At 39.5% G+C, this 17,666-nt stretch overlaps 1 protein-coding gene across 1 annotated transcript in view; it reads left to right on the forward strand.

Annotated features, from left to right (window-relative positions):
* Positions 1-17,666, forward strand: part of MYO1D (myosin ID) — a 377,286-nt gene that overhangs the window by 208,987 nt on the left and 150,633 nt on the right. The window contains exons 17-19 of the mRNA XM_003279378.4: positions 3,027-3,250; positions 7,713-7,857; positions 8,387-8,491. Coding sequence (XP_003279426.3) covers positions 3,027-3,250; positions 7,713-7,857; positions 8,387-8,491 — 474 coding nt within the window. The remainder of the gene's footprint in view (positions 1-3,026; positions 3,251-7,712; positions 7,858-8,386; positions 8,492-17,666) is intronic.

Genomic DNA, 17,666 nt, shown 5'->3' on the forward strand with positions numbered 1-17,666 from the left:
GAGCCACCATGCCCCGCCTGCGCAGCTCTTAAGAGTAGGACCAGGATTTGAAAACACGCAGTCTGAGTCCAGAGCTTGTTCTCAGCTACTCTGCTTTTATAACTCAAGAAACAGACATTTTAGGCAACTGCTTTTTACTTTCAAGGAAATTTAAGAGAATAGAAATGTATTGGCCGTACACCTTTTCTTGAAAGCTACTGGGCGTGGGGCGGTGGGGGAGAACTCGGATCCATTGTGGGAGAGTAGTTTAAAAAGCTCCAGGATAGGGAACTGCTCAGTGGATACAGGTAATATCAAAGAAGAAGATTCAGTTAATGTGCTCGATGAGTAAAAAAATTACTGCTAATCATTTGATGGGTCTGTAAGAGCATTTGGCAAAAATTGGCAGTAAGTTTATAGTAAATAAAGCAAAATTTAAAAACAAGGCAGTTACTAATGATAGGTAAAAACAAATACACACAATAAAGAAAGAACATTCATACTTCTTAGCACAGCAATGAACCAAATATATGTGTAATATATAATACAATGCAATATAACATATACGTATCATATGTAAGTTATTCAATATACAATAGAGTTAATATAGGTAATGTAAACATACTTTAACTATCATTGGGAAGATAGACGAGAAGAAAGAATGATGGTGGGAGAGCTAAATCTCCATCTTGCGTGATTTGGATAGTGTCTAAAAGGATCAACCAAGAAATCATAATATATGTGGTTTGGGGGGGTATTTTTTTTTGGGGGGGGAGGGGACAGAGTCTCACTTCCGTTGCCCAGGCTGGAGTACAGTGGTGCAATCTTGGCTCACTATAGTCTCAACTTCCTGAACTCAGGCAATCCTCCCACCTAAGCCTCCTGAGTAGCTAGGACTACAGGTGCACACCACCACACCTGGCTAATTTTTCTGTATTTTTAGTGGAGACAGGGTTTCGCCATGTTGCCCAGGCTGGTTTCTAACTCCTAGGCTCAAGTGATCCTCTCACCTCAACCTCCTAAAGGGCTAGGATTACAGGCATGAACCACCACACCTAGCCATATTATTTATAAATATGACAGTAAATATGGAAGAAGCATCTAAAATAGTTTGTGTTGATTGAGACTGGAGGTAGGGAGGTGGGTTTAGAAGGGTGAAGAGAAGGGCTACTGTGGTTTTTTTATATGCATTTTTGTGCTATTTGATTTTTTCAACTATTAAAAACCTAAATAAGCCAACACAGATGAAATTATAAAGGTTGTTAAAAAAAGACCCCCTTTATAAAGTAGGTTTCTTGTAAAAGAAATAAATTACTGCTTAAAAAGTACTTACTTATAAAATGTTTTTTTCAATTTGCTAAAGAATCTAACCAAAAACATTCTAATAGGAAGCTCTATAAAACACTTCTTGAAAATTAAAGATTGATACTCTTTATAGATGTGGCTCCAAGGAGTCTTAAATTCCTCCCAACAACAAAAAAAAGCAACAAACAGTAGGAAGCTTAAAAGTGTGTTTTGTCTAAGAAATTAAATCACATACTTTCACCCTGTAATTGTATTTTTTTGGTTTTTCGAGATACTAAAGAAGGGAGCTTTATTTTTGCACTTGGGTGGAGGCGTAACAAAGCCATCTGTACAGTGGATTTGGCTACAAGGAAGGGAGCCATTTTGACTAAAAAGGGCTGCTGTACTGACGCCACATGAGATGACGAGTTAGTTTTTATTGCCTCATTGTCTTTAAACATTCTATTTATATGTGAACTCTAGATTACCATAACAAATTGCCCATGTGTCATGTTTCCCTTAAATATTATGGTTTTTCTTGACCCATTGGTGTCCCTTGATGATCTTCTTGCACGTAGTGTGCAAACAAATCTGTATTGTGCAGCAGGGCTGAAAAGGGAGAGCACTGCAAGCACATGGTGTACTTTAGGAGTCCGCATGAGGACAAACCTAAAACAACTGAGTCAAATGAGGCATTGCACAAGTTTTGCTTAGAGGAACTGGTGGGCACAGATGGGGATTTTTAAGAAGAAATAAAAGAAACCTGAGGGAGTCTGCAGAACCCATACTGTGAGCTTTGAACTAGAGGTTGAAAATCTTGGCTCTGAAAGGCCAGGGACTAGGGAGGGAAATAATACAATCAACCTAAGTAGCAGTAATAAATATACTGGGGCATGATGGCTATGTGTACAAGGAGTTCATCGAAGAAAGCAACTAGGGTTGTTTGGCATCTTAGAGACTGGTAGCAGAAAGGGAAAGAAAGGGGTTTACAATAAGTGGTGGTGGAGAGGATATACAGGGGAAGAGCCAGTGATTAATTGAAGATTGCACCAAATTTGTTTTTGCTTGAGAAGTTGAGAAATACGGGCACCTGACAAAGGATCCTGAAAAAAAATAAGTATCTCTGACTCTGCCATGCTTGAAGTTGGCATTGAGGCGTTTATATAGTGTCACTGATTTGTGAGCACTGAAAAACTTTTAACAAAGATTCACATGATATTAGTACGTAATCTGATTTACCCCTTTCCCCATGAATCCTTGAGAGTTTACGTAGTGCCACGGGAGAGGAGGTGCACAGGCTGTGTGTAAATCAGTTTGTGAATCCAAAGTGGCGTTACACCAGTGGCCAGCATGTATAATCTATGTAAAGTTAGGTTTCACAAGGAAACTATAGATGTTTATGGCATGATGTTCTGACTCATCTCACTTCCCTTCAGCATTCCTAAAATATTTATCCAAAGATATTTGCATTTTGGCTTTCTTCTTTTCATGACAGTAAAGTTAAAACAGGACTCAACTTCAGGCTCAGCACACGCTTCAGTGTAGAATGAGCAGCTCGACAGCTGAAACAAAATGACTGACGTGACTCCCCACGCCATCTGTTGGTGGCAGGTGGAACTGACATGCTTTGGCTCTGGCTGATTTTGTGCGCACTTGCAAGTTGCCTGGTTGAGTTTGTTAAGTAGAGGAGCTGCTATAATATCAGAGCCACCCACAACTTAGCCAGTCAACAATGTTTTCCTTTCTCCTTCTCTGTTGTGAAGGTGTGGCGGGGCACCCTGGCCCGCATGCGGTACAAAAGAACCAAGGCAGCTCTGACCATAATCAGGTACTACCGGCGCTACAAAGTGAAGTCGTACATCCACGAGGTGGCCGGACGCTTCCATGGCGTCAAGACCATGCGAGACTACGGGAAGCACGTGAAGTGGCCAAGCCCTCCTAAAGTTCTTCGCCGTTTTGAGGAGGCCCTGCAGGCGATTTTCAATAGGTAAGAACGCGTTGCTGTGTGCTGCATCCATTTATGGTGGCACAGTTAATACTATGCAAAGTCACAAGTCTGAGACCCTGATATTGACGCAGCTATTTGCTGTTATGACATTTACCTTTACCTTATGTTTTCAGTTTTGTAGATTTGGCTTTCAAAGAGCGTCTGCTTACCCCTCAAAATAAAGGAACTGCCAATTTGTTTTTCCTGTAGCAGCTGACAGCAATGTGCCACAACCCCTGGACACAAGCCATAGTTAAGATAAGCTACTAGCATGCTGTTTCTACTTACTTTTATTAGCTAAAAATAAAACCACCACACATAACTCAAACTAGAAAATCCACTAATCCTTTCAAAGCAGTGGTTCTCAATTCTGCTGCACCTTAGAATAACGAGGAGTTTAGGAAATATGCCAGCACCCAGGTCCTATCACCAGAGAGTCCTGTTTAATGGCGCTGGAGTGGTGGGGCCCAGGCAGAGGTCCTTTTTTAAAGTTTCCCACGTGATTTCAAAGTGCAGCCAAAGTGGAAAATAACTGTTTTTAGAGCGAGCTGTCTTTTAAATAAATAAAAACCCAAGTAAAATTTGGTACCTTTCCAACTGGTCTTTATTTTTTTATAACCTGCCCTGGATCTGAGTGTGTAGTTATTCCAAGTCCTTTCTCCTCGCTTTTTGAGCTTGTTTATTGCCAGTATACACCAGATGTATTTAGTTCTGTCTTAGATACAGCCATCTAGTCACATAAACTAAGCTACTTCTTTTCAAATATAGTCATTTTATCATGATACTCCATAAAGAACACTTTGAACTAATTGATATGCTGAATGTACAAGAACTAATGTATATTCTGTGCTAAATCAGATTTTATCTTCTTTAGATTTTGCTCTAAATATAATTGATGGTATCAAAAGATAAAGAAAAGTGCATGGAAGAAAACTCTTTAATATATATTTCATATGCTTTTTTAAAAAAATAGTTGCTCATAAGAAGAAAAAATACAGAATTATTGAAAACAAAAGTACTTCAACCTTCAGTTCTCAGATATAGTACTATAAATAATTAGTTTTCAGTCTTGGCAGGCTTTTTACATAGTCACATATGATTTGGGCAATTTTTTCCTCTTTTTTACACAGGCAAGATTATATGTATGGCTATATGACTTTACTTAAAAATAAGTCTTGAACATCTGTCCATGCCAATAAAGATCTGTGTAAGATTTTTAAGAGCTGCAGGAGATTGTTACTGATTTTGATTAGATTGCACTACAGCCTATACAGTCTTCTTTGTAGATGTTGAGGTTTTACTTGTGGTCTAGAATTGATTGATTTGTACAGAATTCAATGTACTCATTCAGCAAATACTTACTGAATGTCTGCTGTGTTGCAGGCACTGACCTAGGTTTCAGGGATATGGTGACAAACCAGAAAGATGTGAAAGACAGTCCCAGCCTTCCCAGGCCTTATAATCAATGGCATTTGAAAATAACAGGTCTGCTACATTTGTTCTTTATACGCACACATGCGTGCACACTCGCACGCGCACACACACTGAATCTTGCCAGTTGTGTCCATCTAGTCCAGGCGTCTGCAAACTTTTTCTGACAGAGGCAGATATTAAGTATTTTAGGCTTTGTAGGCTACAGATGGTCTCTGTCACATGTTCTTCTTTGTTTTGGTTTTGGTAAACATGTAAAAATGTAAAAACTATTCTTAGCTTGTGGGCAGTACCAAGACAGACCATTGGCCGGATTTGGCACAGGCTATAGTTTGCCAACCCCTGATCTAGTCACTATCAGGAATTTTTTGATCTGTGGAATACAGAGATAGATGTATTAAAGAATTCTACTGTGATTGTAGCATTCTTGTGTTTGTTTTTCTAAAATCTCAATGTGCATCTAATCATGTTTAAGTTCACTCCTGTTCTTCACAGTAATTCTTTTTAATTGAGCCTTCTCCATACCTAGCTTTGTCCCCTTTTCATGTCATTGAGGCTGGTGATTTTTATGGCTGCAGCTGTTGTTGGCTACACGTATTTATAGACAGCAGTTTGCTTGATTAGGATGAGAAGCATGGGTGGCTTTCTCCATGGTCGTGTAGGTCAGGTCCTGAATCCCCCAGTGTGCTTCTGTGGCCTTTGGAGTCAGTCAGGGACAGACCTTGTCCTGAGCCACTGTGGGCAGTGAAGACAGGACAGGCTGACCAGGTTTGTAGACTGGAAACAGACCAGTAGACAGAGCAAAGATGTCTCTCCACCAGTCATGAAATTTGGAGATCAAGGGCTGATTCGAGAAGTTGCTTAGGAAGCCACTGAGTATTGTAAGACCCACCTGTCACAGTGTCCTTGACTTTGACCACCAACTGCTCTAAGCCTGTCACTCTTCTAGTCTCTTCTGGAATGATCTTAGGACAATCTGTCTTGTTGGAGCGTTGGTTGTCCATAGGAAGTAAAGGATTCCGCTATTCTATTGAGCCATGACTTCTTCATGGTTGTTGCTTTGGCAGCCTAGTATCTCTGACCAACATGCGGCCTGCCTCACTGCAGCCAGCCATTCCATGTGCAGGGAACAGGCACAGCTCTCACCTTAAAATCCTTCATCTCCTGCCCTTGCTACCAGTCCCTGCCACTTCAGGCTTCAGGATTCTCATCTATGCCTGAGGGATTTTCTCCTTCCACTGAGTAGAGTGCTCTGCCCTGAGCGAGCCGCTTCCCCATCAGCTGGATCCCATCTGCTTCGTGTCTTCCAGAAAGTCATTACACTTTCTACTTTATTGACATCATTCCCATTTTCTGGTGTTGTTATAAATGTTTCCTTATTTTTATATTTATTTGGTTATTTCAGTGGGAATTTTCCATTTTAGTTAAATCTCATTCTATGGAAACAAGTTTGAGAACAACCAGCCTTGATTATTCGTCTGATTAAAAGGAAGTTCTCTGTTTGCTTCCAACCTCCCTACTTCAAGCTCCTGTGGCAGAAAAGAGGATATAACCATCGTGCAGGGCTAGGATGCTGCCAAGAGCATAAGAGAACTTGTACCTGTTTTTTCCCAATCAGGAACAGGTTATTTTTGGTTTAAGCTTTCAGTTGCTTAGCCAAAAAATCTTGGAGTCGTCCTTAAATCCTCTCTGGCCCCCACATCTAATCCATTGTCAAATTCTATTTGTTCTTCCTTCAGAAATATGCAGAACCAACACTTACCTCCACCTCCACCTCCACCTCCCTGATCCAAGCCACCTTGCTCTAGCATGTGTGTTACGGAAATAGCCATCTAACAGGTCTTCCTGTTCCCAGCCTATAGCAACCACAATGATCCTTTTAAAGCATGAGTCAGGTCATGTCCCATCTTTGTTCCAAACCTTCCAATGGCTTCTCGTCTCATTCAGAGGAAAGGCCAAAGTCCTGATCATGGTCTCATGGCTTTGTGGATTCTGACCCTGACTCTCCCAGCTCCTTACGCTGCTCCTCTGATGCACCAAGCAAGCTCACATCCCGGAGCCTTTACACTTGCTGTGTTCTCTTCTCTTCCTGGAACACTCTGGCGTAGGTCTCCGTATGACCAGCTCCCTCACGTCCTGTAGGTCTCTGCTCATCTATCCTTATCAATGGTGCCTGCCCAGACCACCCTATATAAACCACACCCACTCTGCATTCCTTCCCTCTTCCACTCTCCCGGTCCTCCTTGCCTTACCTTCACCATCCTACATACTATATGTCTACTCATATATTTGCTATCTGTTACTTCTCTCCAGAATACAAGCACCTAGCAGAAAGGACCTTTGTTTTGCTTATTACTGTGCCCCCACTGCCTAGAACAGCACTGGGAGTTTAGCAGGCACCTAGAAAACCTTCGTTGAATGAATGAATGATGAATCCAATTTTCTATGCCCTAAATATAAATATTATGAGAGCCCATGTATCACTAAGTTCTAGTTGCTTTCAAAACACACAAACAACAAAGCAAGTTTTAGAAAAGATCTGTCTACATAAAATGATATGTATTTTAGCAACTTCTGTGTGTATTTTGGAGGCATTTTACTTTTTTTTGGCATGCCAGTGCTTTGATTTCATTCTACTTAATGACAGCTTCAGTTATTTTTGAGAATGCCTGGAACCCAGGCGCGGCAGCTCATGCCTGTAATCTCAGCACTTTGGGAGGCCGAGGCAGGCAGATCACTTGAGCTCAGGAGTTCAGGACCAGCCTGGCCAACATGGTGAAACCCCATCCCTTATAAAAATACAAAAATTAACCAGGCATGGTGGCGCGCACCTGTAATCCCAGCTACTCAGGAGGCTGAGGCAGGAGAATCACTTGAACCCAGGAGGCAGAGGTTGCAGTGAGCTGAGATCATGCCATGCCTTCCAGCCTGGGAGATGGAGGAAGACTCAAAAAAAAGAAAAAAAAGAGAGAGAGAGAATGCATGGGATTGCATTTCTAAAGTCTAATACATGTTGTCTATTTACTTGTAGATGGAGAGCATCCCAGCTCATCAAGAGCATTCCAGCCTCAGACCTGCCCCAGGTCAGGGCAAAGGTTGCAGCCATGGAAATGTTGAAGGGTCAAAGGGCTGACCTTGGGCTCCAGAGGGCCTGGGAGGGCAACTATCTTGCTTCAGTAAGTCCAAGGGAACAAAGTGAAATCTACTTCTACTTCCTTTACAAAAAAAGAGAAGAACATTTCTCCAAAGAATTTGCAGAAAGGATAAAACACTTTTAGAAGCTAAATAATTTCTACGAGATACTAAAACATTTTATTGCTTTTAAATGGACAGTATTTGATGTTTCTCCCATGTTTAAAAGGGTTCTCTGTGTTGTATCCATATGTATTAAATACACTCTATAACCTGGCCTTTGACCATTTAAACCTTCCCTTACATCATTCAGTGACGATTTTTTAATTACTACCTTTATATTAATTATTCCCAGAGCTACACTTTATCCTCTCTCCCATTCCCTATTTTAAAATTTTTATAGGATCTTTGATGTTACAACAACCATTTAGTAGCTTACCATCTGGGGTGAGGAGATAAAGAGTGCATGTGTGAAACTATATAAGTGTAGTTATAAAGCAGTACACTGAAAGATTGCCTTTCCTTCTAAAATGCTAAGCATACTCATTTTGTCTTGTTACCTTTTTCTTTCAGAAGCCAGATACACCTCAGACCTCAGGCACTTTTGTCCCTGTTGCTAATGAATTGAAACGGAAGGACAAATACATGAATGTCCTCTTTTCCTGTCACGTCCGTAAGGTAAGGCAAGCTTAAACCAGATCATCTTGGAAAGGAAAGACTGATTCAGATGAAACTCACTTAAGTAAGCCTGTAATAAAACATAACAGTAGGTACATAACTAGCTTCATCATCAGTTCACTAGACCTGTCTGTGCTGAGGCATTGTAGGAATGGCTGAGGTGACTACAACTTTACAGTTAGGCTATAAAGCCTTCCTAAGGGAAGTGATAACTTTTTTTTTTTTTTTTTTTTTTTTTTGAGATGGAGTTTTACTCATGTTGTCCAGGCTGGAAAGCAGTGGCGCAATCTCGGCTCACTGCAACCTCTGCTTCCCAGGTTCAGGTGATTCTTCTGTCTCAGCCTCCCAAGTAACTGGGATTATAGGCATGCACCACCATGTCTGGCTAACTTTATATATTTAGTAGAGACAGGGTTTCACCATGTTGGTCAGGCTGGTCTCGAACTCCTGATCTCAGGTGATTCACCTGCCTCAGCCTCCCAAAGTGCTGGGATTCCAGGACTGAGTCTCCATGCCCAGCCAATTTCTTTTTAAAACTAGAAAAAAAAAAAAAAAAAAAAAAACTAGATTGGGGGGACCTCTTTAAAGTCAGGGATTTGTATTTCACTGCATGTGTATCTTTCATAGCAGCTGTATATCTGCTTTATATTTAATGGTTATTTAGTACTTTTTATACCTACATTATTTCTTTTTTTTTTTTTTTGAGACAGAGTCTCATTCTGTCGCCCAGGCTGGAGTGCAGTGGTGCAATCTCAGCTCACTGCAAGCTCCGCCTCCCGGGTTCATGCCATTCTCCTGCCTCAGCCTCCCAAGTAGCTGGGACTACAGGCGCCCACCACCATGCCCGGCTAATTTTTTGTATTCTTTAGTAGAGACGGAGTTTCACCGTGTTAGCCAGGATGGTCTCAATCTCCTGACCTCGTGATCCACCCGCCTCGGCCTCCCAGAGTGCTGGGATTACAGGCGTGAACCACCGCGCCCAGCCTATACCTACATTATTTCTATAAAACAGGGTTTGGGAGAGGAAGAACTGAGTTTTAAAAAGAGGAGTAGGGCATATTGAGATTTGGAAGGTGAGGGAAAAGTTACCAGCTATGAATGTATTTGCTTGTCTGATGCAGGATACTTGGGCTACTATTTACCTGGAGATGATAGCAGTTGGGCAAATGGAAGTTGGGAAGTGGAAGGCAAAGGACATAGCTAGTCTTAAAATAAAAACCTTAAAATATTTGTTTAGAAGAACACAGAAGAATTGAAATTATCATTAAAAGAGTATTTTGTAGAATTATCCAAATACATTTTAAAATATTAATGAAATTGTAATTTTTTAAAAATATTGACTAGGTTGATCCAAGAAGAGATAGTAACATAAATATGGCAATAGACAAAGGAGGAATTAAGAAAATTATCAAAGAATTACCTCATAATAAAGGCCCAAGTTTAGGTGATTTTGCACATGCTTCATTTCAGATCTTTTAAAAATAATAATTACAGTATTATTCAGATCAAAATAATGAAATATGATTTTTCAACTATAAATTTGGCAGTCTTTAAAGTGTTGATAATAACCAATGTTTATAAGGATGTAAGAAGACATTTTTGGTAGGAGTATAAGATATAGTCATTTAGAGTGGACAATTTGGCAGTATCTATCAAAATTTAAAATTCTCATACCACTTAATCTAAGAATTCCACAACCCATATTCACCCTACAAATATATCTGCACAAATACCCAGAGAGAGAGAGATGTACAGGTTTATACGTTGTAACAGCCAGAAAAACTGGAAAAAATGTGAATATGTATCAATAGGTAATTAATCAATTGTGTATGTACACAGTAATATACACTGATATTAAATTAGCAGGAGGCCAGACGCAGTGGCTCATGCCTGTAATCACAGCACTTTGGGGGCCCGAGGCGGGTGGATCACAAGGTCAAGTAATCAAGACCATCCTGACCAACATGGTGAAACCCCATCTCTACTAAAAATACAAAAAAATTAGCTGGGTCTGGTGGTACGCGCCTGTAGTCCCAGCTCCTCAGGATCCTGAGGCAGGAGAATTGCTTGAACCCGGGAATCAGAGGTTGCAGTGAGCCAAGATTGTGCCGCTGCACTCCAGCTGGGCAACAGAACAAGACTCCATCTCAAAAAAAAAAAATGAGTGGGTAAAAGATATCTATGTGGGGAGAAAAGGACAAAATGTGTGAAATAGTGGTTTTCAAGACAGTGGACATCAAGCAAGGAAAGACAATGTTCCCTGAAATATGAAGAAAAAAATGAGGTGATGAGCCCTGCAATTTGCCAGTTTTCTGTCTTGAGAGACTTTCCAGTCCCAGGCATGAGCTGGGGGGAAGCCCAGGCAGAGCCCAGTAGACAAAGACAGAGCTTTTCAATAGTGAGAGAGAGACTAAGGCAGCTAGAATTTGCAAAGCAGAGTATCAGAGAGGAGAGAGTTGCACAGAGAGAAAACTCTGAAGATCTGTAGAGGGTTCACTTTGACTGTTCGTCTGAGTACTGATCAGTACATACATATGTGCATATGAGGAAATAACTCAAGGCTGGGAAACAGCAACCCAAAAGGATTATAGGCGACAATGCCCAGTACTGACACAGGGTTGCAAGTAGTGCCTGTTCACACCAGCCAGACTGGAAAACCTCATGATTTATGAGGCACTGAATAGAGTACTGACAAGAGATTGCCTCACTAGGGGGTTATAACTAGCCCTTGACCAAACACTGTTCTGATCCTACCTAATAAATCTTGAAAGCACAACCAGAGATAATCACACTGTTTCCAAGTAACCTAACCAGAACAAAGCTCAAAAATGTTTATAGGAATACAAAAATATCCAGCTCACAGAAGGTAAAATTCACAACATATGACATCCACTCAAAAGTTTCCAAGCATACAGAACAAGAGACTACAACTCATAAGGAGAAAAAAAATTAATCATTCAAACTGACCCAGAACTGATATAGATTATAGAATTAACAGATAAGGTCATTAAAATAATTATTATGATTGTATTCCATATCTTCAAAAAGCTAGAGGAAAGATTTAACATGTTAAACACGTGGAAGATTTTTTTAATGACCTGCATGAAGTTATAAAGATGAAAAATACAATTTCTGGGAGGAAAAAACATACTCAATGGGATTAACAGCAGATTAGTCTTTGCAGAAGAAAAACTAGTGAATTTGAAGATATAGCAATAAAAACTACCCAGAATTAAACACAGAGAGAAAAATAAAAGGCTAAAACAAAGCATCAGGAAGCTGTTAGATAACTTCCTGTGGCCCAATATAGGTGCAGTTGAAGTCTCTGACGGAGAGGAGAGAAGGAGAGAAATAAATAATATTTTTTAAAATAATGGCTGATATTTCCCCAAAATTTGATGAAATGTTAAATGCACAGATCTAAGAACCTCAACAAACACTAAGCACAAGAAACATGAAGTAAACTATACTATGGTAAATTGTAATTAAATTGCTCAATACCAGTAATAAAGAGAAAAAAGACACAGAGGAACAAAGAAAGGATGCATCCAATTTCTTGTCAGAAGCAATGCAAGTAAGGAGACAGTGGAGCAACATCTTTAAAGTACTGGTGAAAAAAACAACAACAACTTAGAATTCTATACCCAGCAAATATATCTTTCAAAAACCAAAGTGAAATAAAGACTTTTTCAGACATATCTGAAGATAAACACTACAGGAAATGTTAAAGGAAGTCATCCAGACAGAAGGAAAATTATACCACATGAAAATGTGGACATGCACCAAAGAATGAAGAGCAAGTGAAGTGGTAGCTACATAGACAAATACATGTCTTTTCTTACTTAAATGTCTTTAAAAGATAATTGACTATATACCAATGTTTATGGCAGCATTATTCACAATAACCAACAGGTGAAAGCAATTGAAATGTCCATCGATGGATGAATGAATAAAGAAAATGTGATATAGGCCAGGCATGGTGGCTCATGCCCATAATCCCAACACTTTGGGAGGCTGAGGCAGGTGGATCACTTGAGGCCAGGAGTTCAAGACCAGCCTGGCCAACATGGTGAAACCCTGTCTCTACTAAAAATACAAAAATTAGCCAGATGTGGTGACACAGGCCTGCAATCCCAGCTGCTCGGGAGGCTGAAGCACAAGAATCGCTTGAACCCGGGGGGTGGAGGTTGCAGTGAGCTGAGATCGCATTACTGCACTCCAGCCTGGGCAACAGAGTGAGACTTTGTCTCAAAAAAAACAAAAACAAAAAGAAAGAAAGAAAATGTGGTTTAGCCATACAGTGGATAAAAAGCCATAAATACATGCTACAACCAAGGTGAACCTTGATATTATACTAAGAAAAATAGCCAGATACACATGGATAAATATTGTATGAGCCCAGTTATATACAGTACCTAGAATGATCTGATTCATAGAGACAGAAAATAGAATGGTAGTTCTAGGGGTTGGGGAAAGAGAGGACTGGGGAGTTATTGTTTAATGGGTATAGAGCTTCAGTTTGGAATGATGAAAGTTCTGGAGATAGATAGTGGTGGTGGCTGCACAACAATGTGAATGTGCTTAATGCCAATGAAGCATTGACCTATACACTTAAAAATGATCCAAATCGAAAATTTTGTTATGTGTATTTTACCGAATTTTTTAAATGAAAAAACACAATTGGCTACTTAAACAGAAACAGTGAAAAAGTAGCGTAGAGTTTATAATATATGTAGAAGTAAAATTTATGATAACAATAGCACAAAGATGGGGGAAATGGAAATATACTATTGTATGGTTTTTATACCATAAAGTGATATAATATCAGTAGACTGTGATGTTATAAATGTATTCCGTAAATCCTAGAAAAACCACTAAAATGGCAATACAAAAAGTTATAACTAATAAGCCAACAAAGGAGAGAAATGAAATTATAAAAAAAAAAAATCTCAATGCAAAAGAAAGCAGAGAAATGTGGAAAAGGGAACGAAGAACAAATGGGACAAATAGAAAACAAATTGAAAATGATAACTTTAAGCCTAACTGTGTTGATAATCACATTAAATGTCAATGGTCTAAACACACCGCAATTAAAAGGTAAAGATTATGGCTTCTTAGCATGTGGATGTGTGCACCAACCCCAAAGCTCTCCAAACCCCATGATTTTGAGTTTATGAAGGTTTTATTACACAGGCCTAGTTGATGAAATCATTGGCTATGAGTAATTAACTTAATCTCCAGCCCCTCTCCCTTCTGTGAAGGTTAAGGGGTGGGGCTGAAAGTTCCAACCCTCTAATCATGCCTTGGTCTTTCTGGCAGCCAGCCCCAATCCTGAAACTATCTAGGAGCTCCTAGTCACCAGTTATCTGATTAGCAGATAGAAATTCTTATGTTGGGAATCTGGGACTAAGACTAAATAAATATCATAACAAAAGGTGATTCTATAACCCCTATAACTCATAAAATCACAAGAGCTTTGGGAGCTTTGTGTCAGGAACCAGGATGATGAGCAAATATATGTATTTCTTATTATATCACAATCAGTGTTTGAACATTATAAGGAAGAAGAAAGAGGTCAACTCAACGTGATAGAGGCTTGTTTGTTTGTTTTGTTTTGGTTTTTGTTTTGTTTTTTTGAGGCAGTCTTACTCTGTCACCCAGGCTGGGGTGCTATGGCGCAATTTTGGCTCACTGCAACCTCTGCCTCCTGGGTTCAAGCGATTCTCCTGCCTCAGCCTCCCCAGTAGCTGGAATTACAGGTGCACATCACCATGCCTGGCTAATTTTTGTATTTTTAGTACAGACGGGGTTTCGCCATGTTGGCCAGGCTGGTCTCAAACTCCTGACCTCAAGTGATCTGCCCGCCTAGGCCTCCCAAACTGCTGGGATTACAGGCATGAGCCACCGTGCCCAGTCATCAATGTGATAGGGGCTTTTTAACAAAATAGAGAGCAGCTAGTTACAGTTAGAATGAAATAAATGTCATCAAGGAAAGACTGCTGGCAGTATCTTGGGGTGGGTTACCACACTCCAGAGTTTAGTTCTGAACTCTGAGATTTAGAAACTCTATTTTATAAGTATACCTAGAGTCGATCAGACTATCAAGAAAAGACTTTTGCTAACCGGATTCACACACCCACACACACAAAAAAAATGTATAAGCTATAATGTCAGTTTGTAAATATAACAAAAGAATGTACCATGTCAGTGAGTCCTCATATTCACTATCTAGTACACTTTAGTATCAAGCAGCTGGGAAATCAAATTAATAATCAGAGCAGTTGATCAAAGACAGTTGGATGGTTTTAAGAATTAGGTCATTTACTACAGAAATGCCTGATGTCTCTATCTTTCCAGCAATGACAATTTTATGTCTGACAGAGAACATGTCTTTACCTGGGTCCTGCTGAATTAAAAACTGAAGCATTCTTATTCATGTCCCTGTATTTCCAAGTTCAAAGCAAAATACTCTTTGTTCACCCTGTAGCTAAAATACGACTTTAGAAACTGTTCAATCCCAAGGCTACGCCAGCGTAAACTTGATAGGATTTCAGTAAAGCCCTCTTCTTTATGCTTAGATTCTCTCTGAAACAGCCACTTTCCATTAACCACATTATAAAATGTCCTTTAAGGTGAAAGACTTCTGCAAATAGCTACTCTCAACCATAATGTGTTTTCTCCTTATCTGCCTCTCCAGATAAACTTTTATCTATGGCCCCCTGTGGTACTGACTAAACCTATAGACAGATCACTTGTAGTGTTTAGGGAAAAACAGATGCTAGGGATTTTTTCTTTGGCTGAAGATTTTAGTTTTGGATAATAGAAGAAACAAGATGAGGGTTTATCTAATACAGAGTCTATAATCTAGTTTTTCTATTACTATATGAATTTAAGTGGAAGAAAAGAGTGCTTTTTTGCCATAATTATAAGTCTGGAATTTACATCTATATGTAGAATTTTTTCCTTTGCCATTTTGATATAGCTAAATTATGCAATCTAAGGCTTTTACTTTGTTACCTGATGTCCTTCCCACTCAACTCATATTCTGAGGATAATTTAAGCTGCTGAAACAGAAGGTAAAGATTTGTGATATGTTCTCTTTAGAAATTACATTTTTTGCATATAAAAACGTAATATTTTCAAACTGTTTTCATACAATTGCTACTTTGAGGTTTTTGTTTGTTGTTTTTAGATTAACTCGGGAACATATAAAAGGACACGGGACCTACTTGTTTTGACTCTGGAATGACCTTATGAAATTATGTAACAAGTTTTTTTAATCATATTCTTTTGCCCTACACTCATATGTTTTTCAGTATGATTCCACAAAAGATGACGTGCATGACTTTTACTTATTATTGTTTCCTTTTTTTTATATTTATATATTTTTACAGAGAGGGTCTTCTTCTGTTGCCCAGGCTGTGATTGCAGCCTCAAACTCCTGGGCTCAAGCAATGCTCGTGCCTTAGCCTCCCAAGTAGCTGGGATTAGCTATTATTTGGTGCCTATTTTAGATATTCTCTATGAACTCTAAGATTCATACAAATGATAGTAAGTGTTCTTCAACATGAGTTTTACAGAACCAGTGTTCTGTTGAATATTAGTAGGTGCTGAAAAAGGGTTTCACAGTTAAAAGTATTTTGGAAATACTGGGTTAAACATGCTCTTTAAATGTGGAATTCTCAGAGCCTTTAATATATTCATGGGATCCTGACTGTTAGAAGGAAAACTAACACACAGAAAGGACATCCACACCAAAACTCCATCTGTATGTCACCATCATCAAAGACCAAAGGTAGATAAAACCACAAAGATGGGGAAAAAACAGAGCAGAAAAACTGAAAATTCTAAAAATCAGAGCACCTCTCCTCTTCCAAAGGAACGCAGCTCCTCACCAGCAATGGAACAAAGCTGGATGGAGAATGACTTTGATGAGCTGAGAGAAGAAGGCTTCAGACTATCAAACTTCTCCGAGCTAAAGGAGGAAGTTCAAACCCATCACAAAGAAGTTAAAAACCTTGAAAAAAGATTAGACGAATGGCTAACTAGAATAACCAATGCAGAGAAGTCCTTAAAGGACCTGATGGAGCTGAAAACCATGGCACGAGAAATACTTGACGAATGCACTAGTTTCAGTAGCCGATTCGATCAACTGGAAGAAAGGGTATCAGTGATTGAAGATCAAATGAATGAAATGAAGTGAGAAGAGAATTTTAGAGAAAAAAGAATAAAAAGAAACGAACAAAGCCTCCAAGAAATATAGGACTATGTGAAAAGACCAAATCTCCATCTGACTGGTGTACCTGAAAGTGACGGGGAGAATGGAACCAAGTTGGAAAACACTCTGCAGGATATTATCCAGGAGAACTTCCCCAACCTAACAACGCAGGCCAACATTCAAATTCAGGAAATACAGAGAACGCCACACAGATACTCCTCGAGAAGAGCAACTCCAAGACACATAATTGTCAGATTCACCAAAGTTGAAATGAAGGAAAAAATGTTAAGAGCACCCAGAGAGAAAGGTCGGGTTACCCACAAAGGGAAGCCCATCAGACTAACAGCAGATCTCTTGGCAGAAACTCTACAAGCCAGAAGAGAGTGGGGGGCAATATTCAACATTCTTAAAGGAAAGAATTTTCAACCCAGAATTTCATATCCAGCCAAACTAAGCTTCATAAGTGAAGGAGAAATAAAATCCTTTACAGACAAGCAAATGCTGAGAGATTTTGTCACCACCAGGCCTGCCCTACAAGAGCTCCTGAAGGAAGCACTAAACATGGAAAGGAACAACTGGTACCAGCCACTGCAAAAACATGCCAAATTGTAAAGACCATCGATGCTAGGAAGAAACTGCATCAACTAATGAGCAAAATAACCAGCTAACATCATAATGAGAGGATCAGATTCACACATAACAATATTAACCTTAAATGTAAATGGGCTAAAGGGTCCAATTAAAAGACACAGACTGGCAAATTGGATAAAGAGTCAAGACCCATCAGTGTGCTGTATTCAGGAAACCCATCTCATGTGCAGAGACAGAGGCTCAAAATACAGGGATGGAGGAAGATCTACCAAGCAAATGGAAAACAAAAAAAGGCAGGGGCTGCAATCCTAGTCTCTGATAAAACAGACTTTAAATCAACAAAGATCAAAAGAGACAAAGAAGGCC

Source organism: Nomascus leucogenys, unplaced genomic scaffold, assembly GCF_006542625.1.
Source record: "Nomascus leucogenys isolate Asia unplaced genomic scaffold, Asia_NLE_v1 Super-Scaffold_249, whole genome shotgun sequence".
NCBI lineage: Eukaryota > Metazoa > Chordata > Mammalia > Primates > Hylobatidae > Nomascus > Nomascus leucogenys.